This window comes from Carassius gibelio, chromosome B23, assembly GCF_023724105.1.
Source record: "Carassius gibelio isolate Cgi1373 ecotype wild population from Czech Republic chromosome B23, carGib1.2-hapl.c, whole genome shotgun sequence".
NCBI classification, from domain to species: domain Eukaryota; kingdom Metazoa; phylum Chordata; class Actinopteri; order Cypriniformes; family Cyprinidae; genus Carassius; species Carassius gibelio.
The window spans coordinates 7,860,344-7,886,333 of record NC_068418.1 but is presented as its reverse complement, the minus strand read 5'-3'; the positions used below and the strand labels follow the sequence as shown (position 1 = coordinate 7,886,333).

The 25,990-nt window shown below is 38.8% G+C and overlaps 1 protein-coding gene across 11 annotated transcripts in view; it reads left to right on the top strand.

Annotated features, from left to right (window-relative positions):
* Positions 1-485: 485 nt before the first annotated feature.
* The window catches only part of LOC128011076 (histone deacetylase 7), a 100,995-nt gene continuing 75,490 nt past the window's right edge, over positions 486-25,990 (top strand). For 3 of the 11 annotated variants that reach the window (XM_052593143.1, XM_052593139.1, XM_052593137.1), the window contains exon 1: positions 533-810. In XM_052593143.1, coding sequence (XP_052449103.1) covers positions 792-810 — 19 coding nt within the window. In that variant the 5' untranslated portion in view covers positions 533-791. Of the gene's footprint in view, positions 811-17,101; positions 17,251-18,019; positions 18,089-25,990 lie in introns of those variants that run through there. The other 8 variants (XM_052593141.1, XM_052593138.1, XM_052593152.1 and 5 more) reach the window with 5 other exon arrangements.

Below are 25,990 nucleotides of genomic sequence, written 5' to 3'. Positions count from 1 at the left end.
CTTATTTCCTCTTCACTTCAGTACAAATACAAAACATTACACATGTCAGTGAATCTAGAAGTCAAATATGTCCTGATGTGTCAGTTTCTTTCCCCCTATAAGCACAATTATGAATGAGAATGAAGAGCTCCCAGCTACTTTGGAAAGATTTGACTTTGGAAGATTATTAAATGGTTCCTTTATTTTTGTTAATGTTTTTATATTATATTTTTGTGTTTTGGTGGGGTTCACTAACATGATCACCGTAAAATATAAAAATGTTCTCCTTTCTGTGTTCCACAAAAGAATACTTCCAAAAGAAGAGCAACAAAAGCATTCGTTCTATTGTTATTTTATTCCCTGTTGTTGTTATTAGCACTTTCTAATAATCTGACTGTTGCTTTTGAGCGTCTGATGTTGGTTTTCCTGCTATTGTCTGGCATAGATGGCCCCGGCCTCCTTAGAGCGCGTCCCTCCCACCTCCCCGAATCCCCCAGCCCTCCCTTCAGCACCAAACACACACACACACACTCTCTCTCTTTCCTCTCCTTTTCTTCCTCCGCTTGCAGCTTCAGACATTTGGGGAATCCTGAAACAAGTTGTTCCCGCAAAGAGGCATTGCCAACGTAGTGTAAGAAGACTCTGAATGAAAAGAGGAAACCGAAAGAGGCTGTTTCACTAAGAGCCTTGACATTCCTGCCCTCCCGTGTTCGCTCCTTCATATCTTTCGCTGTGGACACTGACTGCGCTGGCTGGACACCGTGAGACTCAAGATTATGGACATAGAGACCCTGTAGAGCCCAACACACTGCATGTACACTCGACTTGCTGGTAAGTGTCTGTTTTAAGATCTCTCTCTTCAGCTATCGTTTCATTTGACAGGATGCATCATCAAGAGCTCGCTTCAGGTCTCTAGAACTTTTCCCTCAAGTTTCGGCTGAGTAACATCTCAGTCCTCTCCGAGCCTTTCCTGTCAGGCTTCCTCAAGCTGTCTTTCTTCCCCCGCTGCCTGGGATCACTCGGAGCGCCTCGACTCCACTCGATTACTGGCTTCCTCCTGTTGTTTGCTGGTGCAGGTTTCTCCTCCGCGCTCAGGCTTCGCGCTCCCACGCTCTAGCGCAGAGGGGAAGGAAAGCGCTGATAAGAGTTAAGGAGTCTCAGGGAGAGTGGCTTTTGTTAGCTGCCTCGGTGTGCGTCTTAAAAGGAGGGGAACTTTTAGTAGCATGCAAGCCGTTTTCTTCACTTGTTTTGTTGTTTTTGGATGTAACGTCTCTTTTTTATGGGTGGAGGGGTGCAACAATTGGAAACAGACCCACCCTGAGTTGAAGTGAGTCAGACGGCATATGTGCATCTGTGTCAGTCTGGGACAAATAACAGTCCCATGACTTAGAAAAGGCAAAATGAGTGATGTCTCGAGATGTTGGACAAGGGAACTCTCCAGAGGCTTTAAATGGCTTGGATGGGATTTGTAATATTTTGGGTTTGGGAAGCGGAAAGGGAGGATAAGGTGATTGTTGGTGTGTGTGTGTGTTCTGGGTGGGTGGAATAAGATTGGCTATCTGCTGCCATACACTCTTTTAAACGTTTTTCGGAGGTTCCTTAGCTGCTTCTTTTCAAGAGTTGACTAAAAGGGGTTATTATAAGTTCTTCAGATGACTGTATTGTTTTGGGTTCTTTAACGCACCAGTAGATCTCAAACGATGACATCAGGATGTAAAACCATGTTTTGCCTACCAAAAGTGACTAGAAGTTGTAGATTAATCATGTTATTACAATGTAATTAATGCAAGAAGAAATCTGTCTTTATATCAATGATTATAGAATAACTGTCATAAAACCCACCAATCAGTGCTAGAAGATAAATGTGACAGAATACATTTATATTACATTTAGATGCATATTTCATCAAAAGTGCACACTTGTCTCTGTGAATGTTTGTGTCAGATATGATTTTGTCAAATACTCGAGATGCTTTAAATGGCTTGGACATGATTTGTAATGTTTTGTTATGGGAAGCGGATTGGGAGGATAAAGTGAAGGTGTGTATTTTCTGGGTGGGTGGAGAATAATAAGAATGAATATCTGCTGTCATGTATGCTCTTTAAAGGTTCATTTGCAGCTTCTTATCAAGGTCCACTTTTCAATAGTTGACTAAAAAAGTTCTTTAGATGGCTGTGACGGTTTTGGATTCTTTAATGCACCGTTTGAATTAAAAAGGTGTGATCAGGCAACAAAACCAGATTTTGCTTACTAAAAGAGACTAGAACTGGAATGAGTAATAATTGACCGTATTTCTGCCTCGTCATGGACTGAAAAACGAGTTTCTTCATTGAAACCGAAAGATGCCTTTATTTAGAGTTTTTCAAGGATTTGATCGATTTGTGGACATGGCAGACTCAATGGTGGAGATTTGGGAGGAAATGCCCTCTTCTCACATCCATGAGGAAGTGGCCTTGTGGCCAGCCTTGTGATGCATTTGTCCCTCAGACTGATGTACGCCTGTTTCCCCAAAATCTCATGGCTGCTTACTTTTGTCTATGCGATATGCCCATTTTAACATCGAAATTGGGAAGTTAACGTGCAGTATGTTGAAGTCTTTAGTTTTGAACTTTAAAGGGAGAAGCTCTGGTTATGCGTGCTGCCAGTTTCTGCTGAAGTAGTCAATGAAAACCATGTCATAATCCCTGAAGACCAAACCCTGGAAATTTGACATGATTGCAAGACACCCGGTGGCTTATATACTAATGTGAAACCCTAGTCAGATTTGCTCTTTGTGTTTTTTCGGAGTGATCAAGCTTGTCTCAAGTGGCCTGAGATTCCCAGGTTTCGAGGGGTATTCATTTACACGTGGATTTCAAGCCCTCTTCCTCTCACTATCCGCTCTCTGCTGTACCCTTGTCTCTCTGGAGCGCCTGTGCTCATAGTGATAAGACTGAGTAGCGGTAGCTTTTCCTGTCCTGAGCAGGAAGACTTGCTCTCTGTTCAGCCACTGGCTTGTCCTGTATACATCCTCCGATCCACTGGGAATATCAGTGTCGTGTTGAGGGCTGCTCTGGGATCATCCAGCTGTTGGCATACTGAACTGCCCGTCCATCTGGACGGCCACATGCTGCAAACTGATATCGCACTCATTGTTTAGGTAGCAAAGATACAATCAGCTTAGACGTCCACGGACTGTTACTTTAAAAGGGCTGTAAAAAGCTAGTCTTGGAATACTTTGCATAAAATGTCCAAGAAAGCTTGAATGCCAGTGGCATAAGTTTGGGGTGGGGTTTGTGTTCAAACAATGATAAACAAATATGTGGCTAGGGTATTATGGGTGAGAGTTAATGAGTTGCAAAATGGTGGCTAGGGTGTTTAGTGTTGCTAAGGCGTTACTAAATAGTTGCTAGAGAATTGCTAAGTGGCTGCTATGCTGTTCTAGATGGTTGTCAGGGTGTTGTTAAATGATTGCTAGATGTTTTGGGTGAACTTTAGGGTGTTGTCAAGTGGTTTCCAGTTGTTGAGTGTGGATATTAGTGTGTTGCTAGGTGGTCATTGTTAAGTGGTTGCTAGGTGCTTTGGGTGGATGTTAGGGAGTTGCTAAAAGGTTGCTTGGTGTTCTGGGTACTCGCTTCGATTAGATTAGATTCAACTTTATTGTAATTATGCAGAGTACAACTACAGAGCTAATGAAATACAGTTAGCATCTAACAAGAAGTGCAAGAATATAGTGTTTTATATACATATAAGTGCAGAGTAAGTGTAAAGAATTTAAAGTTGAGTTGCTATAAACAGTATTAAGCAGAGTATATACAGAATATAAGAGCACGTAAAAGTAAAAGTAATGACAGTATCGCATTGCATCTGTCATCATGAATTGACGTATAACGTCATTACCAATCAAAACGCACGTTTATTTAAATGCTATCTGTGGGCATTTTACACCGATCTCACAGTATTTCCTACATATTTTACAACTGTAGGTGGCTTATTCGTTCGAATGACCACACCTAACCCCACCCCTAAACCTAACCCTCACAGAAATCATGCTAAATTATGATTTATTGAGCATTTACATTTTCGTGCACGTCCGTTCCCTGGGATCGAACCCTTGATAGCATGATTACATATCAAGGTATAACGCAATAATCTACTAACTGAGCTACACGAAACGCAAACCAGAGGGCAAATAAAAGAGTACTACACATTAGTATGAAAACGACCTTTTGCCGATAGTGGTGCAATTGTAGTATACGCTCTGATGGGTCGTATTTCAGGGATTTGGACAAACGAACTATACGAGCATATTGGTTGGAGGACAGGTTGGAATATAAATAGGAATGCAATGTAGGGATAGTATGTACATTATGAACAGAGCAATGAAGGTTTATATACACATTATGAACAGAAGCAACATGAGAACAGTGGTAATAAATGCCGTTGGATGAGTGTGCAAAAGTATTGTTAAAGAATGCATTCTATGTAAAATAACAGTAGTGCAATGATATTTTTATAGAAATAGTTTACTGTGCTTTGTACAGTAACAACTTTAGAGAGTTTACAGTGTAATAGCTAGAACAGTGTGCAGTCCGTGCACAACATGAGTAGTGCAAATACATGTATGTAAAGGACTGTGACCAGTGCAGGTTAGATTGGTGGCGTGGAGTTCAGAAGTGGCCTGTTTACTGGCCTGTAAACAAAGTCTGTGGAACACTGTTTCGCCCTGTTTTCAACACTCAGGCAAACATTTTCAATTTGATTACTGAAAGTAACCCTATGATCGACAATTTTAGTGATGCCTGTCTTAGCAGCACCCCTAATCTCTCCGGTCAGTCCTGGAAACGGTGACAGGAAACATGATCTCTCATCATCAAGGTCTCCCAGAGGCCGGCTCACATGAAGCCCTGAGGTCAAGAGGGTGATGAGGTCACCTGACTGCACATCCTTTCAAACAAAGATCGATCCTTAAAGCACTCCATTCCCAGACACGCACACACATGTCCACACCATCCTCATCAACAGCCCAAACGAGCCCCTCTGCACGGTTTCATGAGTACTACACAAACATGAATGTTTTGTTTCATAAATCCATTTGATAAATGGAATGGAAAAGCGTCAGTAGGTGGCACGAAAACATCTGAACCTTTCACAACACATCGGGTGCAATCACTCACACAAGCCGCCTGGACATACTGCTGGAGTCACTGTAGCTCCATACTGAGCAGGATATGAGAAAACTATTTTTGTCCTCAACAATTTTGGGATGTTTATAGAGTCGTTCCTCTCAGATGTGGTCATGCGTTTGATGCCCTCCTCTGGTGACTTCTGTGAACTGAATAAATAAGAAACGCCTATAAATAAGTGCATGGAAAAGCCTCTTGTCTCTGTTATGTTTTCAGACCACAAAATAAGACACTCAGTTTACATGACCTACTCGTAAAACATGCGGTGGATTGCCTTCAGTCAATTTCCTGTTGAGCATTAGGTGTTTGTTTCCACCTTTCAGCAGATGTTGAGTTACACAGGACGTGCATGCTGAATAATTTTGTGCATTGTGATTGTCATTTTATCCAGTGACCTGGTGACCTTTTGAGATGCAGCAGCATTGGTTTATTCTGTATATTGTTTCCATTTCTCATCTAGCGATGGGTCTGCAATCAAAGGACAGATATCTCAATATGAATATACTGTATATGAGTTTCATATCAGATTCCTCTGAAACCAAACTAACTGAGTCTGAGCTAAAATATTTTCAAAGCACTGCACACTGTGTGTTAAGAGTCGTCTCCGTAGATATTGCATTTCTTTCATCTGAAATAACTTTCCTCTGAAATGTATCACCAAGATACTGGAAGTAATTATATTGCTCATGGGTTAAATTTGTCATAAGTGCAAACTCGATGTCAAAACCATCTTAGGATTTTTCTCTCAATTAGAGGATGTCATTATGTTTTGCGCTTCCTTATCAGTCACTAAACAAATGTGGAGCACCGAAGGGAAACCCTGCTGATGGCAGGCCAGACCTTTCCTGGATAAACACACATGGAATGGCCAGTTATTAATAAATTATTTTTCAGGGAAATCTTTACTGTAGTGCTCTGATTCATGATGAACATGCGGTAAAATCATAACAAATCATGCTTTTATTGCACAGATAGACTCGTAATGGTATTTTTCCTAGTTGGTGAGATTTAAACTGAGGAACAGTTTATATCTCCAAATTCTGACTTTTTTTTTCTTCAGAGTTAAAATTATATCTTCTTATATCACAACTCTGCGTTTACATATTTTTCTTCTTCTTAGAATTACAAAAAAATTAATAAAAAAAGACGAAATTTTAAGATGTAAAGTTGCAATTACCTTTTTCCATGTTTTATTCTGTGGTGGAAATGGGCTTCTGTAGATTTTGAATACATAGCATTTTTAATCATTTTAAATTAAAATGTTTTCTCTTTTTTTGCATACACATACAGTACTTTCATAACTGTGAGCATTTGCCCATCAGGACTGTCTGGATCATGAAATAAAAACAACGTGAATGTTTTGGCTTCAGGTTTCTTTTCATTTTGGTCCACAGGTGGTATTTTCTGTTGACCAGGCCACACTTATACCAGTTTTTCTCTTTCTTTTCTTTTCATTAATTCCTCTGTGTGTTGGAGGGCTGACTGTTTTTGTGTGATTCCTGGACGTGACTCAGAGCATGACAGGAACTCAGGCGTTACTCATGCGTCTGAGGGTCTTCAGCGCCGCGCCGCTGTCTTGCGCGACACAACTACTGAAACTGACGTGTAAAGCCGTCGAGGGCTCCATTGTGTCACTATGTTGACCCTGTTTTCCACGCTGGGCGTTCTGCACGTCTCAGTTTCATCCGTATCCTCATGTGCAAAGACATCTGAAAAGTATTGGACAAACATTCTGGACTGAAAGTCCCTGACATACTTTTGTAAACATTTTTATAAAAGGTTTCATATGCATGGTGTTACATACTTGTGGAGCTAACAAGTCAAAATGTACTCGGTTTTCTTTCTAAATACGTGATCCTGGTGTTACTCTGCACAATTCATCAGTTCACGTTATTTGAAAGATAAAAATATCTACTTTTTTGTGTAACGTCTCCTGACCGATGGACAAATAACTGCTGAGGCTGCTGTTGGGGTGATGCAAGCTTTCTGAAACCTTGCCAGTGGTTACATTTGGACATTCTGCATTGCAATTAGAATTTGTCAAGATGTGCTCAGATCTGTTGCACTTGAATATGCATCACATTACACAAGTAAAATAACTTACATGATTTAAATATATATATATATATATATATATATATTATAGGCAGTATCACAGCATCACATTACTGTTTCAGAGAACCATATAGCTAAACTAAAAAACCTTATACAGATAAAACAGCTTCAGAATATGTAAATTAATAGCTGTTGAGAAATAAGGACTATTTTGTTTTGTTTTGTTTTCATTAAGGCTGTCATCATGAATGCACAAGCCTGTAGCAAAAATTCTGAAATGAGTATATGACATTTGATTGTCCCCGATTTCTGAATGTTCATAATAATGTGAAAATAATAATAGCGATGATGGTGATGGTGATGATTATTCTTCTTCTGGATCCTAAATTCTCAAAGGTAGATCTTAAATTGTAAGTTTAAAAGCAGCAGAATGTAAGCGTGACCTTTCACTGATCTGTTGTTTGGCTTGACCAACGATTTCAAGCTCAGTCGTTCAATACGGCAGCTTCTAGGTGTTTTTCCTGTGTGTGACAGATCTCAGAACTGAAATACGGTAAGGACGACTTCAGTTTAACCACTGAAAGGAGCTGATGAGTGTTAGCGAGAGAGAGGACGAGAAAGAGCGAAGACGAGTAGAGACACAGCCCGGGGTTATTTTTAGTCTTTCTTTCCACCTCTTCCACCCACCTCTTCAGGATTGTTGTTGTTGAAAAAGGTGGGCCCGCTGTCGAATGATGTCAAATGTTGTCAGAGGAGGTACAGCACGTCCACCTCAGAGCTTGCTGGGAATTACCCCGTCGCCTCGAGCTCTTTCGCCATCCATATCGCTCCGCAAACTGAAATCTCACTACAGTTTCCACTCGGGAAAGTCTGTGCCTCAAAAAGCCATATGAATGCATTTATGGTGACTACTTTTTCCATCATACTTGCTTTTATTTGACTGGTTTTATTAGGGTAAAACGTTAATTATATCTGTGTCTTCTTTCCCTATGTTTTCTAATCATTCATGGAATCCAATTCAATTTACTGCACTTTATTTATTTATTTTTTTAAACTGCCGTTTCCTTGAATTTGGTCTTTTTGTGGAGTTCCTCATTTTATCCTAGAGGTTCTCATATTTATATCTGTCTCAAAGCATTCTGTAAATCTCTCTAGAGACGATTTTAGGGAATTTAAGAAATTGCGTCTCTCAAAAAAAAAAAAAAAAAAAAAAAAACGCAAGACTTCTTGCTTCCTGAAACTTAGTTAAAGGAACAGTCCATCAAAAAATGAAAATAAGCTGAAAATTTACAAACCCTCGGGTTACCCAAGATAGAGATGAGTTTGTTTCTTCGTCAGAACAGATTTGCAGAAATGTAGCCTTGCATCAGTTGCACACCAATAGATCATCTGCAGTGAATGGGTGCCGTCAGAATAAGAGTCCAAACTGCTGATAAAAACATCACAATAATACACACCACTCCAGTCCATCAGTGAACATCTAGTGGAGCCAAAACTGTAAATATATCAAGACATTTTTAACCACAAACCATTGTTTCCGGTCCATAATCCATAATATTGCAAGGAATGTCCTGGATTCAATACAAGCTAATTACAAGTCAACAACATATTTATTAATATCTTAAGTTTACTTGTAACTTTAATTCTGATGCAGTCCCAGCCTCATAGACTTCCATTTTATTTGCATTAATGCCTTTCTTTTTCGTTTCTATTTTTGTAATTAAAAATTGTTTTAAATATATGATGTTTTATATTTAAATGTTAGTATATCCTATTTTACACATACAATGGGACATGATAGAACTATATTCAAAGATGGAGCAAACATAGTTGTTCAAAATTAACACAATTAAAACAAATTTACAGCAAAAAAAAGAAGAGTGTTTTCAAATGCTCTAGAATGACTCCCCGCTGACTTACATTGAATGTGCATTATTGAAAGTTAAGGTTTCACACACTACTGTACAAAAGTCTTGGGTCATTAGTATTGTCAATCCAGTTATTTCTATCTTTTGCTGTAGTGTGTTAGTAGGAAATACCAGTTTACATTTCCAAATTTTTGTTTGCTTCACTCAGAGATCTGATCTGATCATCATCAATCTGTCTGAGATTACATGAAGAAACAGAACAAACTGAGACAGACTGAATCCAGAAGAACTGTGGCTTCAAAAACCTTCCTGCAAAGCTACAAATTGCATTTCAGTGGCATGTTTTCCTGTTTCTATATTTGGCGAAATATTTATATGCAGAAATTGATTTTGGCGTGCATATGATATGCAATGGTTAGGTTTAGGGTTGTTGGGAAGGTAGGCACGCCAACAACGTGAGTATCAAATGCTCGCACAATTTTTATTTTATATGCACGTCAAAGACATGAGTATTGAATGCATGCCAAAGTTAGTTTCTGTGTATAATTAACACACAAAACACACAATTTTTTTTTCATGAGAATGGGCTAGAAAAACTATGTGCAAGTCTACCTTGAACAAATGCTGATTTAAATGCTGGTTACAGTTAATAGAAGTTAATTGATAAATACAATTTATTTATGACATTATTTTTCATTTTACAGCGTTTTTACACGAGTGCTGTTTGAGTGTATTTTTCTTGAAAAGCCCCTCACTCCGTCCCTTCTATGTTTTTTCCGTGCTGTAGTACAGGCTGGTGGTCTCTGATCTAGGTGATCTTCACATGTCAAATGGTTTCCAGCAGCAGTAACTGAACTCTGAGCACCGCAGCGATACGCTTTGAGCTGCCCACACTTACCCACACACCCAAAAACACTGGAATGAGAGCGTGGAAACTCTTCATATATGCCTCTCTTCACACCTCATCATCCTGTGTATTTTTTTTTTTTTTTGTGCGGTCTTTGTTTGTTTTTCTATGCACATTGTGCTTCATTGTTTACTAAAAAAAGAGAGTGCGAGACTGTTGGCCATCATTTCCAAAACCAGAAACCCAGCGCAGTGACCTGTTGTGCAACTGCACTCATTAACTTCAGTGTTTGAGTTAAAGGCTCATGATGTGAAAACAGCCTGGATTACTTCTCAGATTTTGACTGATTTTTTTTCATTTAAATGCTGAATACAATTATTAAATTGTTTTAAAAAATCAAACATTTTGAACATAGTTTGCACAGATCTTTCTATAGTATTACTTAACTGGAATATTCAGTCAACTTTAATCAGCGCTTCACTGTATTACTGTTAATATTTGCAAATAAATAAATACATTTTATCATCAATATATAATGTGCATATTAACAGTAATAACAGGATTTGCAACTTAGCTAGTTATGAGAAAATAAAAGTCAGGCACAGTACAGGACTGGGTGTGAAAGGGTGTGAAATAAAACCACTCCTGTATATTTGCAGGCACTGTTACTGCCAAATACACCTAGCCAAATTAACGATTATGGCTCACTTAAAGAGACAGTTCACCAAAAATGATAGCTTAAAGAGAAAACTGCAGTTTTTATTGTTGTTCACTGAAAAACGTATTCACACTTCCACTGTGATCACTATGAAGTGTCATTGTATGGAAAATAGCGGTGTGAAGATTTGTCTCCTTTTGTGTATGAAAGGAGGAAGTAAGTCATACTGGTTTGAAATGACATACGAGTGAGTAAATGATGGCAGAAGTTTGATTCCAGTGTGAATTTTCTCTTTGAAGACACTGATTAAGGTACAAGTCTATTACAGAACCACAAAGATTGGCGTTTGTGTAAAATGCACACGACAGTGGTAAAATCTGGTCACGTGGCTTCTCAAGGCAAGTGGTGTTTGTGTGAGTCACCGCTGCAGTCATTATGAATGAAAAGATTCCCCAACTCTGTGCTTTAACCTTTACCACTTCTCCCATGCTTGGGTTTTTTTGCAAGGCTTGCAACCCCCCAAAAAAACGGTGTCAGGTTTCAATGCAACTGAAGAAAAACCAATAAAGCAGAAATAGTCGAGCCAGAAATCAGTTCCAAATCCTAACATTCCAAGATCTTGAATCCTATCCAAGATTCTTGGAATTCTGCACCTCCCACGAGGCTTTTGTGCAATTTTAAACTCCTGACATGGGATTTTTAATTAGCGACTGGAGGCCAGTCTCAGCCTGAAGCCAAAGTAAACTGTGAAGACACTGTAGTGCTGTAGTTTGTGTTTGCTTTGTCTTGCTTTAGTCATGTTTGAGTCACATTATCTGAAGTGTAACGCCACTCCGCACCCCACCCTCAAATACTCCTCCCTAATAATCCCTATTCCCATCACACACACACACACACACGTGATCTTTCTCCTCAACGCTCTTTTCTCTCCACACCCTCTCTTTTCTCTTCTCCTTACACTCCGCATCTGTTTTGTCTCCATGTTTTCAGAGCCTCTCCCACTTGTAGCTCTCTGGCCCCGTTGCCCTCTGTTTCTCTCGGGATGCTCTCCTCATCCAGCATTCCTCAAATTCCTGAAGGGTTCTTAAGGGACAGATCCTGCTGGCAAACCGTGACACGTCTCCCTCTCTTACATTAATCATTTTAGCGTTTCTTTTTGGTATTTTTAAAATAGATGAATAATACATTTTCAGGGAGCAGTTGGGGGTTCGGTGCCTTGCTCAAGGGCACCTCAGTCAATGTATTGAGGGTGGAAAGAGCGCTGTACATTCACTCCCCCTCCTACAATTCCTCCCGGCCCGAGACTGGAACTTATAACCTTTGGATTACGAGTTCAAATCTCTAACCATTGGGCCATGAGTAAAAGCCAGAAAAACGTAATTCTGAGATTAAAAAGTAGCCAATAACTTTTCTATTTTTCTATCTTCTGTGTCAGAAGCATGCTTGATTGGGCAGTAAAGGGTGCCGCTACAGTAGGCTGAGAGCTGAACTGCTGACATTTACCCACAGCAGAGCCGGCTCTGTGCATGACTCTCTGTTACTGTCTGTCCAAATGCCACGGAGAATCCGATTAAAGCTTATCAATGGCTGCTATTATAACAGCACACATCCCAATCAAACCTGCCACATTAGCAGAGGAACACTGCCATGCTTTCACTGTGTGCGCATGGGTTACTTTAGAGGAAGGTAGAGTAGCTGGAATTGAAAGAGCACATTGAGGCACACAGAGATGTAATCAAATCTGGCTGATTCATATGACTAGTTTGCTGGCATTCACAGCCATTAGTTTCCCAATACTTAGCAGTCTGAGAGAGAGAGAGAGAGAGAGAGAGAGAGAGAGAGAGCAGTGGTTCTGTACGAAACAACAGGAAAAAATCTTGTTCTCTCTTAAAAAACACCAACAGTAATGACATTATTATTACGGTATGGAGTTGAAACAGTATGGAGAAAACAAGGTGAAACTGACCTTCATCATAGGGGCCGTTCACATATCGCACCTAAAAACGCGTGGAAAACGCTAGGCGCACCGTTTCTCCTTCTTTCCAAAGCGCTCGGGCAGAAGCGCTCCTGAGGCGTCCGCCGTTGTTAAGCAACAATCACACGCTCTCTCCATGAAGACGCGGAAATTTCAGCAAAGGATAAATGGATTTGCAGCACTAAAAATTGCTCGCAGTAGCTCTGCTACTAAATTTATTTCAAAATGATCAGCTGTTCCTTCATCTTGGCTAAGTTTTCAACGTTGTTACGGGAAAGCATGAAGCTGATTGGTTAGTTCTTGTCACATGACCTGCGGTGCGTTTACGGCATTCTGTAAAGTTGAGATGTTTTTAACTCGATATGGTGCGGACGCGCCTGGAAAAAACAGACGCGCCGCACCTCGTGCGCGTCACGACCGCGTCGCTTCCGTTAAGAGCGCGCATGCCGCACGCCTACATTGGAAATAACGAACTTGCGCGCACAAAAGACGCCATATGTGAACGGCCCCTTATGGTATAATATTCCTCATTTACCAGGGTGTTACTGTGCCATCATTTAGGTGCTCTGAACAGCTGTCAGAAAGTTGCTGTGTAGTGACAAGGTTGTACTGGATGGTGATATTGGCCTTCATCGTACTGTATGAAACGTTTTCTATTTACGAATATCTTCTTGAGACTTTGGAAAAATGTGATTGCTGTTCCTCCATTCAGATCCGTCACAATGCTAGGGTTTTCCGGGTTGTCGCTAGGGCATTGCTGTGCAGTAATCAAGGTGTCTTGAGTGCATTGCAATGTAGTTGTTTGGGTGTTCTGGTGGGTTGCAAGGGGCTATGCAGTCATTCAATCAAGGTGCACTGATTTCGGGGTGTTTTAAGTGGTCTTGCTATAAGATTGCTTAGGTGTTCAGTGGCTGCTCTCGGTTGAATTACTCTAGAATAGACGCTAGGATATTTTGAGCTCTAGTTTTGGATTAGGATGATCCTTCAGTGTATTGTTTGCTGGGTTTTTGCCTGTTTTGTCACCAAATTTTATGTCCAGTCATACCTGGAGCAAGAGTTATAATAATAGTGATGCTTGACTTAATAAACTCCATTGAGAATAATCACAAGAAAGATGACTGATCGTTTTACCCATCATTGCTAGATGAAAAACATCACTCGTTACTCAGAAGAGCAGAATAGACTCAGTTTTCTCACCTGACAGGACAAACATGAGAATGGGTGAAACTCGGTCAGCAGAGAGAAACTGCTCTAAATCAAATCACCTCCGTCTGTGCTTTTTTCACTAAATCGTTTTTCCCCCAAAATGTAAACCACGAGCACTGCATCCTGTGTGCATTTGGACTGACATACAGCTAAGCTGTCGGAGAGGATCTCATTAGTGTGAAAATTAAGTTTGTGTTTGTCGGCAAGGGGAAGGAGAAAAGTGAATAATGGTAAACAGCCTCTGTCTTAAACTGGGGGCCATTAGGAAACCATGCTGTGTTCTCTGTGCATATGCTGTACACTTCTGCATTAAATTAACCAAACGGGACAGATGAAGATTTCTTTTGAACTGTCTATTCAGCAATAAATAACTTTTTGTAAAACATATACAACCCTCTCTGTGAAATCCAGGCTAAAGTCTCAAAATCCAATTATGAGATACCAAGCATCACATTTTGATTTTGACCATTCATTTCGTTAATATTTATGATATCATGTCTTACTCAGTCAATATTATAGATATCGATGTTACATGTTCACAGAATGTACCTTATAAAGTATGTCATGTAGACAAAAGTAAATCACCAGAAAAGACTTTAGCTGGGTTTTCACAGCCAGTGTCACATATTCACATAGAAAACAGTTCGCAGCAAAAGCCTAATTCTCAAACAAAACAAGTTTTATTCTTTGTTTTGCTCATAAACATGGGTGAATAGTTCACTTTTGGGTAAACAGGGTAAATCACATGAGTAAATTTGTCATTTGTGTGTCTGTATATAGAAATGTGTGACTGAGAGGCTGAGCACTTCCTGTGATTGCTGAAGAAAGTGCGTTCACTGTACTCCCTCTATCTCCCTCTAACGCAAAAAAAAGAAAAAAAGATGAAATCACTTACGGTACATGGTGTGAAGATAAATATTTAAAGCACCACAGCATGCAACAATATTCAAGATTTGCATATCTTTATTGTCTGATATGAAGACGCTCTGCAGATATATACAGTAAATTGCAGTATATTTTAATGCAACTATTTATAACAAATGATGTTACCAGTATTACGGTTTGATTGAAATGTTATAATAGTGAAATGATGTAAAAATGAAACATGATTTTTTCAGTATAGTACATGTCTGTTTTCCCCCGTTCTGCTGTAGCACTCGAGCTGACATGAACTCAAGTTTATGCATGAACAGATGTTACGTTATCCAGCAACACAAACTCAAAATGTTGTTCTTTCAACACAAAGGAATATCAAATGGTCAAATTTACTTACAATTGATTAGTGACCTAGAAATTTCTTTATAAATGTACTTAATTATTTTTTTTTATATATTATTTTTGGTTTAAAACTTCTGGTTTATTTTATACAAACAAAGGTTTCGAGTCCCACTGGATGCTCTACATTAATAGAAATATCTGCATTCAGCAGAATATGATAGACATTAAAATCCTAAACATGCTGAAAATCAAGTCTTTGCTGCCAGTGCAGGAGAGTTTACTTTGATGCACATGTGTGTGTGTGTGTGTGTGTGTGTGTGTGTGTGTGTGTGTGTGCGTCGCCTGTTCCCCTGCTGTGCTGCTTCTCTGTCAGATCGTGGTCTTGTTATTTTCAGCTTCTGCCGGATATGATTCAGACTGAAGGACTTTGTAATTATAACACGCACACGCACACACACACACACGGATGAGGTTTCTGGTAAGGCTGTTTGGGATCCCCCAGTTAGAAGAGCATTTTTAGGTGTAGCACAGCACTGTTTTAGTTTCATTATGTGTATATGTGTGTGTGTCTGTGTTCAAGGGTCTTTGTTTGGTTCCTCTGCCCTAGAAATGATTTAGGTATTTAAATAGCATTGAGGTTTTATATGCTGGAACCCACTTCACTGTCAAAACGGACATGTTTGACCACACACACAGTGCATGAAAGGAAAAGTGCTGTGTGTGTTGTTTCTTTATACCAAACTGAAGTATAAAATGTTTTTCGTAGCAGTGAAAAAGCAGCATGGGTGTATGAGGCCAGGACAGCAGTCGAGGTGCACGTAGGTAGGTTTTGAGACACAGCCAGTTTACGCCGGTGACGAGAACTGAGCGATCGGGCCTCACAGAGGAAATCAGAAACCCACTGGAGACCGCCACTGTGTGTCCTGGTTTCTGAGAAACAGGTCATGAAGTGGTTTCAGAGCGCGTGTGCAGCGCGTGAATGCTGACCGGTTCTGTTTTACTGAGAAAGACAGAAAGAAAAGAAAAACGCCTGACTGACATGCACTGAAACTACATGTGCATATGCATATAATGTACTTTTGCACAATCTTGCGTCATGCATGGTGGTGGTTGTTGTTGTTTTTTTTTTTCATTTATGTTATCTCTGGAGGAAATCGAAAGGTTTCCTTGCTATTGCTACTGGAAGATTATATAAAACCCCTAAAGATGAACAGAGACTCAAAGTTAAACTTGAGTTAAAACGATTTTAGTGAACGAGTAAAACATTTAATCAGATTGTTGTACCAATACATTGTCATTTATTTGCAAATTGCATGAATTAAGTGCGCTTTACACAACAACACATCAATTCAAGCAATGACTATAGTTTATTTTTGATGAAGACAAACACACTTTTTCTTTTTAAACTTTTAATAAAAAGAAAAGTATTATTATTATTATTATTATTATTATTATTATTATATTGGTAATTTAGCAAAAGATACATTCAAGACAAATCTAGACAAGAATTATTGATACTTTTTCGAATGATGATATATATATATATATATATATATATATATATATATATATATATATATATATATATATATTTTTTTTTTTTTTTTTTTTTTTTTTTTTTTTTTTTATGGTGATTAGTGAACAATGATGGTTAATGATTATTAGTCCAGTCTTCATTCTAACAAATTATTTCAAAATGCTGCTCTATCTGATAATTGTTTTTTTATTTGCATTAATTATTCTTATCATTACCTAATATATATATTTAAATTTTTTTGTTTGTTTGTTTTTTTTTTACATTTTTTTTTTTTTTATCTGTTAAGTCGTCTTTTTTTGTGGGGTCCTGCACCTGCTTCTGAAACATGGTTTATCTGGTGAGTAGTTACACAAATTTTAAGTACACTAGAGTGCAGTGTGGATGTGGCTGCAGCCTCGGCCAATGAAATAACAGAGAAGGAAACAATGCGAGAATGCATGCGTGAGACGTCACACGCTATTTTTGGAGAACTCCGCCCACATTTCTATTTTCGTCCGCCTCAGGGGCGGGGCTTAGCGAGAGACTTGTAATAACTCACTTTCTCCCTCTCTCGCACCACTGCCGAACATCGCTGCTGCTCTCTTTAATGGATGGCAGACTACTAACTAAGGATTAAGACAAGCTTTAACTGAGGAAACATTTGGACCTTAAAAACAAGTCGTAAAGTCTTCTGCAAAAAAAGAAAAAGGGGTTTCTCACAAGGGAATAACGACCTGTTGCATGCTTTTATCTTTCACGTAAGGTACAGACTGTCTTTCATATTATAAAGTGTCCTGCTGCTTCAGTCTTTATAAGGAAGTCAGTTTGCCTGGCTTTTTCACTAACGTTTGCTATGCCTTTTGAAAGCTGTCGCTCATTTCGCTAGCGATGCGTCAGTCTCTTTCTGCGCATTCCTGGAGTATTGTGATTAATGAGTTATTGACATATTTATATTGTCAAGCATGGCTTCTTTACATTTAATAACTCTACAGAATATGTGCACTGTGTGGGTGAAACTCATGCATACTGTAAAGAATAAGTTTAGAAACAAAGTGGAAATGAAACCCAAACAGACAGAGACAAACACTTCATGTTCTCGAGTCTTAAAATGCGTCTCAAACTAAAAAGCTTTCAGTTTGTGTGCAGCTTGATTTAAAACAGTGTGACTCGTCTACCTAGACAGCATTTTCAGGCGTTTAGTGATGGCCAAAACTATTAAGTTAAGCATTGCACACTGTTTGAGACCACTAGGGTTCATATTAAAATTGACCATGGTTTCCATAATCTCTTCCAACATTAGGTTACTGTCCTTACTAAAACCATGTTTCATTTAAGGAGCTTTCAGAATCTTTCAGATTTGATTATTTTTAATTAGTTAACTATTTTTCGGGTTTTGATGACACTTGTTGTAGTGTAGGCTAGTGCTGTTGTGTGTTTGCAGTGTATAAGAAAGTGTGTATCTGAACAGAGAGGGTGTGAGAGGCAGGAAGCCAAGGCTCTCTCAAACATCTCCACTTCTTCTGGTTCCACAGATGGCAGCTGTGCAGTGGGACTGATCGTTGAGTCAGATCAGAGAGACACTCACTGCTGGGGAGCGCCAGGTACAGTATGAGTGGAGATGATCACATGCTTTGCCTTTACACCAGAGAATGAAAAAGCCATACTTCCCGGAACTATTTACTTTTGGAAATTTCATTCATGAAATTATAGGCCTATGTGATGCAGCCTTAATTATAAAGGTCCAAAAAAGTAGTAAGGAACACTTCAAATGTCTGAATGTTATTGCATTAAATAAGTGATTGGCAATAGCATGTGGCACCTGCAAGGAAATGCTGCAGGCTTTCTCAGAACCTTTTATTACTTTTAAAGGTGATTTTTGGTGGATGTATGACGTCCGTTTACACAGGTGTTCTGGTGACCGCACAATAACTATTCGACAGCCACAAAGTGTGCATAGATTTTGTCTCAATTATCAGAATAACTTTTTTTCGGAGCCGTTCTGCACAATTGTTTGAAAGATGTTTTAATGTGTCTCATGATCGTCAAGGCTGCATTTATTTGATCAGAAAATACTGTGGTTGTATTTAGTTTTAAATATTATTATTATTATTATATAAAATAACTGCTTTTATATGTAAATATATTGTAGAATGTAATTTATTATTTGTTTCTTTACTCCAGTCTTCAGTGTCACATGATCTTCAGAAATCACTCTAATATGCTGATGTACTGCTCAAGAAACATTTCTGAAAACAGTTGTGTTGCTTCATATTTTTGTGGAAACTGTGACTGTATGTTTTTTTTTTCTGGATTCTTTGATGGATAGAAGTTCAAAATAATATATTTATTTGAAATATAAATGTTTTAGTAACTATGTTAAAGTCTTGGTAATTTAGTAATTTCTCTCTTTCTTACTGGTTTTACTTACTGATCCCAAACATTTGAATGTACTTAATGGATTTTAATTTTATTTTTTTAAGTTAAAAAGATCTGTGATTGGATTCTGAGTGATATTTAAGTCTCTTTTAATACAGCTGTGCATATGCAGCATATATTGCAGATGTCATATTTCAGGTGTGTTGGATTGTGATTGAAGAATTGATGTTATGTGTATGGCATTAGTCCTGATTGAATCAGTAACAGACCCTTCTGAGTCATCTAGATGACCTGATCTCTCCAGTACACGGAGATTAGATGACTAGCTTGAATATTCATCGTTCCACATTAGTGTACTTAAGTTCATTGACGACATGCAAGGCGAACGCTGTATGGCTTATGTTTACAGTATTAACCCTCATGTTCTGCTTGACCAAGGCCATTTAATGCAAATATACATACACGTATGTTCAAAATGTGTAGTAATAATAATAATACTTTCATTCAGCATTACATTTTAGATGCATTAATCAAAAGGCAGTGACAGTGCATTTATGATATTGCAAAGATCTCCATTTCAAACAAATGTTTCACTTTTGAAAACAAATCTGATAAAACAATGTATAACGGTTTTTCACAAAAAAACATGAAGCAAGTTTTCAGCATTAATAATAAATCAGAATGATTTCTGAAGGACATTGACGACTAGAGTAATGATGCTGAAAATTCGGCTTGCCATCAGAGAAATAATATATAAATATATTCAGAATAGAAAACGGTTGTTTGAAATTGCTATAATATTTCACAGTATTATTGTTCTCACTGTATCTTTGATCAAATAAATGCGGTCTTAGCGAGCATAAGACACTTTAAAAACATCTAAAACCTTATTGATCCCACAGTTTTGACAGGCAGTTCAATCTTAACATTAACTAATCAATAATTCAGTATTTAGATTACACTTACAGAACAGATTTACCACTATTTTATTTTATCTAAAGCTGCTGACACAATTTCAGTCACCATTTCAAACCTATTGCTTTAGTCTTGACTCAGCGGATGGTAGTGTAAACAACCAGAAACAGATCATTGCTTGGCATTAGACATCGCTTGTCCTGTAGCTTGCGCCAGGCTCCATGGGAAAAACAACACGATGAGGTCATGGCCAGCGGCGCGGGGATAACGTTTCAGCCGAGCCTGTTAGAGGGATCCGCTCCCGCTCTTTTGTTCGGCTGTGACGGGCCCCACGGACCGCTCGTGAAGCCCACTGAACGGTAGAAGTGCCCGCCTTTTGTCCTTCTCACAATTTATGTAGTGCGTGAGACCCGATACAGTTTCGTCATAGTTTATAATACAGATCATATTGGGCAATGTGATGGAACTAGCAGGCCTAATCATATCACATTCAGTAACTAAACCACAGTTTGTGTAAACTACCTCAGAGTGAATTCCTCTGGTTTTGACATGTACATACAACTCTCCCTAAAGTTTTATTGCATCGCAATGGTTTAGAAATGTTCTGGCTGTCATCTACTAATCATGCAATGTAACTTAAGGTGTGTGTGTAAAGCACTAAACCAGTGTCATATGAGTTGGTTATTAAAGTTTATTAAATTTTAACTGCTGGTTTTCCGGATCCAAAGGTGCATCTCTTTGGTTTCTGCCACGTGCCAAAATGATTGTTTCATATGAGTAAAGCAACCTGACTATGTAAGGTTGCACAGTATCAGTAGATGGAAGAAAAATCTGTTTCATGGTTAGTAGGGGATGCATTGACTAGTTAACTAATTGGTTAGTCTTACCACTGGTTAGATGTTTTGTGCCTTTGTCAACTGGCTGTGGATCATGTCACTTAAATTGCGCTTGTTATGTGGTGACAGCTGAAGTAATATTCAAAGTCTTGGTTAGTAGTTAACTAATTGATTAGCACTAAACCAATGTCATGTAGGTTATTTACATTTACTGTATTTCAACTTCTAGTTTTCATGTCCCATGTCAGAAATATTTTTTAATAAGATGACATCACTCTTGAGATTAGGTTAGATGGCAGCAACATCAGTTGTTTGGTTAGCAAGTTGTTGCACTGATTCGTTAACTCATCAGTTAGTTCTGTGACTATTTTATGTTTTTAGACTTTGTTGTGTAGTTGAGGGCCATGCAATTTTAGTTGTGCCTCTGTACTGTGGCAGTTGGAGGAAGATTCAGTTTCCTGGTATGCAGGGTTTGAACAGACTAGTTAACTAATTGGTTAGTTCTGCCACTGGTTAGAAGTTTTGGTCTTGTATTGACTAGCTCTAGCTCATTTGACTCAAGTTATGTTTGTTCTATATTATGACAAGCTTGGCAGCTGGAAGAATTTTCAGGTTTTTGGTTATTAAATAGTTGCAAGTTAACTAGTTGGTTAACGCTACCACTGTTAGATGTTTTAGCCTGTGTCGACTAGTTGAGGACCATGCGATTTAAGTTGAGCTTGTTCTATATTGTGGCAAGTGATGGACAATTTGGTTTCCTGGTTAGTAGGGGTTGTGTTGACTAGTTAACTAATTGGTTAGTTCTAGTTATATTACTTGTTAGATGTTTTGGGCCTGTGTCGACTAGATGTGGATCATGTGACTTAATTTGCACTTTGTGTATTGCAACAGGAGGACACTTCAATTTTTGGTTAGTAGTTAACTAATCAGTTATCAGTAAACCAGTGTCATATATGTTGGATATCTAAGTTTTTTGGATTTTAACTGCTGGTTTTCAGGACTAAAAGTTGGGTCTGATTGGTTAGTTATTATTTACTTTTTTAGAGCAACTTTACCAACACTGCTCCTTAAAGCGGTCATTGGATGCCCGTTTTCCACAAGTTGATATGATTCTTTATGGACTAAACGAAAAGTCTGTAACATAGTTTGGTTAAAATTTCTCAATGGTAGTGTAAAACAACACCTTTTTTACCCTGTCAAAAACAGCTCTTTTCAGAGCAAGCTGTTTTGTAGCATTTTCCTTTAAATGTTAATGAGCTCTGCTGACCCCACCCCTCTCTTCCAAACTGCTTTCAGAGCGACTGTTTACTCTAGCCGCATTCATTGTGAAACTTGCTAATTAGCACATTATTAGAAAAGGTGATTTGCAAAGATTCATTAAAGAAACATTGTACTCACTTTTTTTGTTGGTAAAGCTGGACCATGAATGATTCACGCTAGGGCTGCACGATTATGACAAAAATCATAATGATTATTTCCTTGAAATCGTAATGCGATTATTAATTACGATTATCACAATTTACATTGAATGATGTTTATACCATTGTTTGATGCAACTGCATGCTGTATTTTTATATGAAAACAAACAAGCTGAAAACACTTTAGCTGAAAAAAACTTTAGTGCTTTTCAATAGATTTAAGCCTCAAATTTCAAATATAGATCGGATTGGTTTTCATCTTTAAATGATAAAAAAGCACAAATATGAATGGTATTATATGGAGTTATACTAAAACTAAAACAATGGAAAACCCCATAAGATAACGTAGAAAGAAAAAAAATCTTATCTTAAGAGGAATACAAACTATCTATTTCCACTTTGAACGATTACGTAATTGTGGCATCCATTATTGTAATCGCGATTAGAAATTGTATTAATTGTGCAGCCCTAAATCGCGAAAAAATGCATCTGGTCTGGCGGTGAAACAATGGAGGATTGATGACAGCTCACTCAGGGCGGGTCTAAGGTAAGACACCAGTCCAGTCTGCTGAAATGCTACTGTCAATCAAACGATTGTAGGAGGGGCCTGTCTGTGTGACATCACAAAGACAGGCATCTGAGATTGCCTTCGATTTGAGAAAGGGATATTTTAGTAGATTTAAAAAAAAAAACACATTGGGTGTATTTTTATCATTATAGAGTGGTTGTGTAAACACACTGCCAACAGACATTTCAGTGTAAAACAACTTGTAAAGTGCATGTAGCATCCAATATCCCCTTTAAGGTAAGAACTGCATAATGCAGCGTACCAGTGGGATTTTTTTGCCAGTTCATTGGAATTGATTTACCTGCGGGGCAACATAAATGAACTTGGTTATGCATTAGATGACAAGAATGATGGGAAGATGTTCATTGTGAGGTATTTTTTGCATCCCCCTTGCTGTTAGGGGCAGAGGGACAGGAGAGTCAAGCCGACAATAGCGAGATTGTTTTTCGAGGAGCTGGTGTAAAGATCACATTTCCTGTTACTGGCTGAAAGCGTGGTCAGCTGACACCAGCCTCCTTCACTGCTGCGGCTGTCATCACTGCTCAGATGAGAAAAAATGACACTAACAGCTTCAGGGCACAAGTTAACTCTTAACATGTACAAATATCACTCCAGACCAAAGCTGTGTCAGAATCCATCTGTTGCTGGTGGTGCTGACATTGAAGCGATGTGATGCTTCGGTGAGGAAGGTTCCGCTTGCTTTCGCAAATCTGAGCCCTTTGTGATTCATCCAGGATGTGACAGTGCTGCTTTCTGAAACACCTTTGATTTGGAGTGTGATTTTTCAGTTCTTCTATATGCGGTAACCCTTACTGTGGAAGATCTATCGACCATCACCATGATCATCTACCATCATCCCAAGATTTGAAGGCTATCATATATGTTGCCTATTTGCTGGTGTTAATTTCTGCTTAATTTATAGTTTTTTTTAGATTTGTAGATGTAGATAATTCCATCTGCTTAATTTCATTTGTAACGGTTTTACAAACTAGTAGATTAGTCCCGTGCTATGAACCTGTGTTGATTAGTCACGGATCACATGACTAGTTATGTTTTGAGCCAGTGATGAATAGTTGTGGACAGTGTGGTGCAACTTTTTTTTGTTCTCTATTGTGACAGCTAGATGAAAATTTAGTTTCCTGGTTAGTAGGGTTGACTAATAAACTAACTGCTATACCACTTTTTGATGTTTGAGACCTGTATTGACTAGTCATGCACCACATGATGTTTTGGGACTGTGTTAACTAGTTGTAATTCATTGGACTCCACTTGCATTTGTTCTTTATGACAGCATGTGGTATAAAAAAAAAAAGGAAATAGTTGCATTGACTAGTTAACTAATCAGTTAGTTTATGGTTTGAGGTTTGAGCCTTTGTTGACTAGCTGAGCAACATGTGACTTCAATTGCGCAATATGGCGACAACAAGATGAAAATTCAATTTCTTGGTTAGTAAAACCAACTAGTCGGTTAGCTATAGCACTACTGAATGCTTTGTCAACAAGTTGTAGGTAACTTGAGAATCTGAAAATAAAAGTGAAACTGTGACACAGAATGTTCTCTGGCTGGCCGTCAGACCACTTATTCTACATGCCATGTCCCATAACTAGTCAACAACTCTCGATCACTTGGTAAAAATGAGTAGTCCAGCACTATTGGTTATATTGGTTATTTAAACCCTGTTTGGCTCAAGCCAGCGCTGTGGAGTCGCTGGGAATGAACTAATCCTGTTTTCCCAGAGCAGCCCACACCGGCCTGCTGTTTTTAGAAGCAAGTTCAAGCAAGGTCTGTGAGGATCAGGACGTTGTGTTTGACCCCCTGAATGTTTGGAGACAAGGAAGTGTTCGGACACAAAGGTGCTCATTTTGTTAGAGCACCCAGGACAAAAAGAGCTCATTGAGCCAGTGTGAGTCGGTGTGTGTGTGTGTGTGTGTGTGTGTATTTGAGGTTACAGGGAATGTTAATGTCCTCCTTCATTGTTGGAGGCTCAGACAGAAGTTCGTGAGGCTGCATATGTATGAGATGAGTTCCTGGCGAATGCTTTCCCAGAACTGTTGTTAAATAAAAAGAATCCATGGAAAAGCGAACGGATGGCGGAGGAAGTGCAAGTGGGAGTGAAGGGGTAAGAGGAAGAGGCAAATCTGCATGGAGAGGTGTCATTATGTACATTTTTGTGTCCACTTGAGAGTTGTTGGAGTTCAAACACTGAATTACACTGTTGAGTGGCGCCATTTTGAGTGTGCAGTAAATTGTGGGTAGACGTAACCTCCTCTATGTCTGTATCTCTCAAAAATGATTTACACTGTGACCATACCCAAAGCAGAACTACATTGCAGTTATGTTGTAATGCATTTAACACACTTATGTAGGTCACAAAAATACTTTTATGTAATTACGCAAACTTGAATGATTGATGCATTGCAAGGGTTGGTGTGGCAGTAACAAACCTCCATACTCTAGGAGGCGATACAGTTTCCTTTCACCGCCTGTAACATTTAAGGTGGTGTTTACACAACACCAAAACCCTGGGAATGCATTGTGTACTTGTCCTGCTTTTATGTAATCTTTCAATCGAAATTGCAATAACTTGTAATGTCTTTGAAACGGCTTTTCATTTTAAGGTTAAAAGAAACTATCGCCCCCTAGAGTATGGAGGTTTGTCACAGTTACGCTCGCAGTGCATCGATCCTGTTTCTGTAGTTGCATGGAGTATTTTTCTGACCTACATACATGTTAGTGTTTTCTGACTCATTGTGGGATGCAACAAATGTGAAACAAGTGTAACTTGAAGTGTTATTCATGTAGGCGGCTCTAAACATGCTGACAGGTAATCTAGTGTGCTTTATGTTCACACACTTGTAAAGAGTACGTTTCACGCTCTAGTATTGTCTTCATTAGTGTGACATACATTTAAACCCACTCACACATTCACACACATGACCTTCCCCTGAGGCAGCGCTCCTCTACTCCTGCCCTTTCTCCTCCATCATGCTATCTTTTCAACATCAGACACATTCCTCTCGTTGACCTGCTAAGGCATTTACTCTTTCTGCTGATAAAATGCAGTAGCTAGCTGTAAATCACACGCACACACAGACTCCTGATGATGTGTAGTCGCATCAGCTGACCGGTATGACTCCACAGTCGTCCTATAGCTTCTCAGTCGTGTTGTAACTCACAAAGTGTTACAACAAATCTTAAAACCTTAAAATAGTTTCTTAAGTCTAAACCTTTGAACAGCAAGCCCTCACACATTCAGTAAACTAATAAGATTCAGCTTTTGATATCAGCGTCATACACTGTTCTGTTGTGTCACATTAGTTTTGAGATGAGTTAATCAGAGTTATATTATGTGTGGACTGGCCGATCTCCCAGAAAATCACACCGACGTT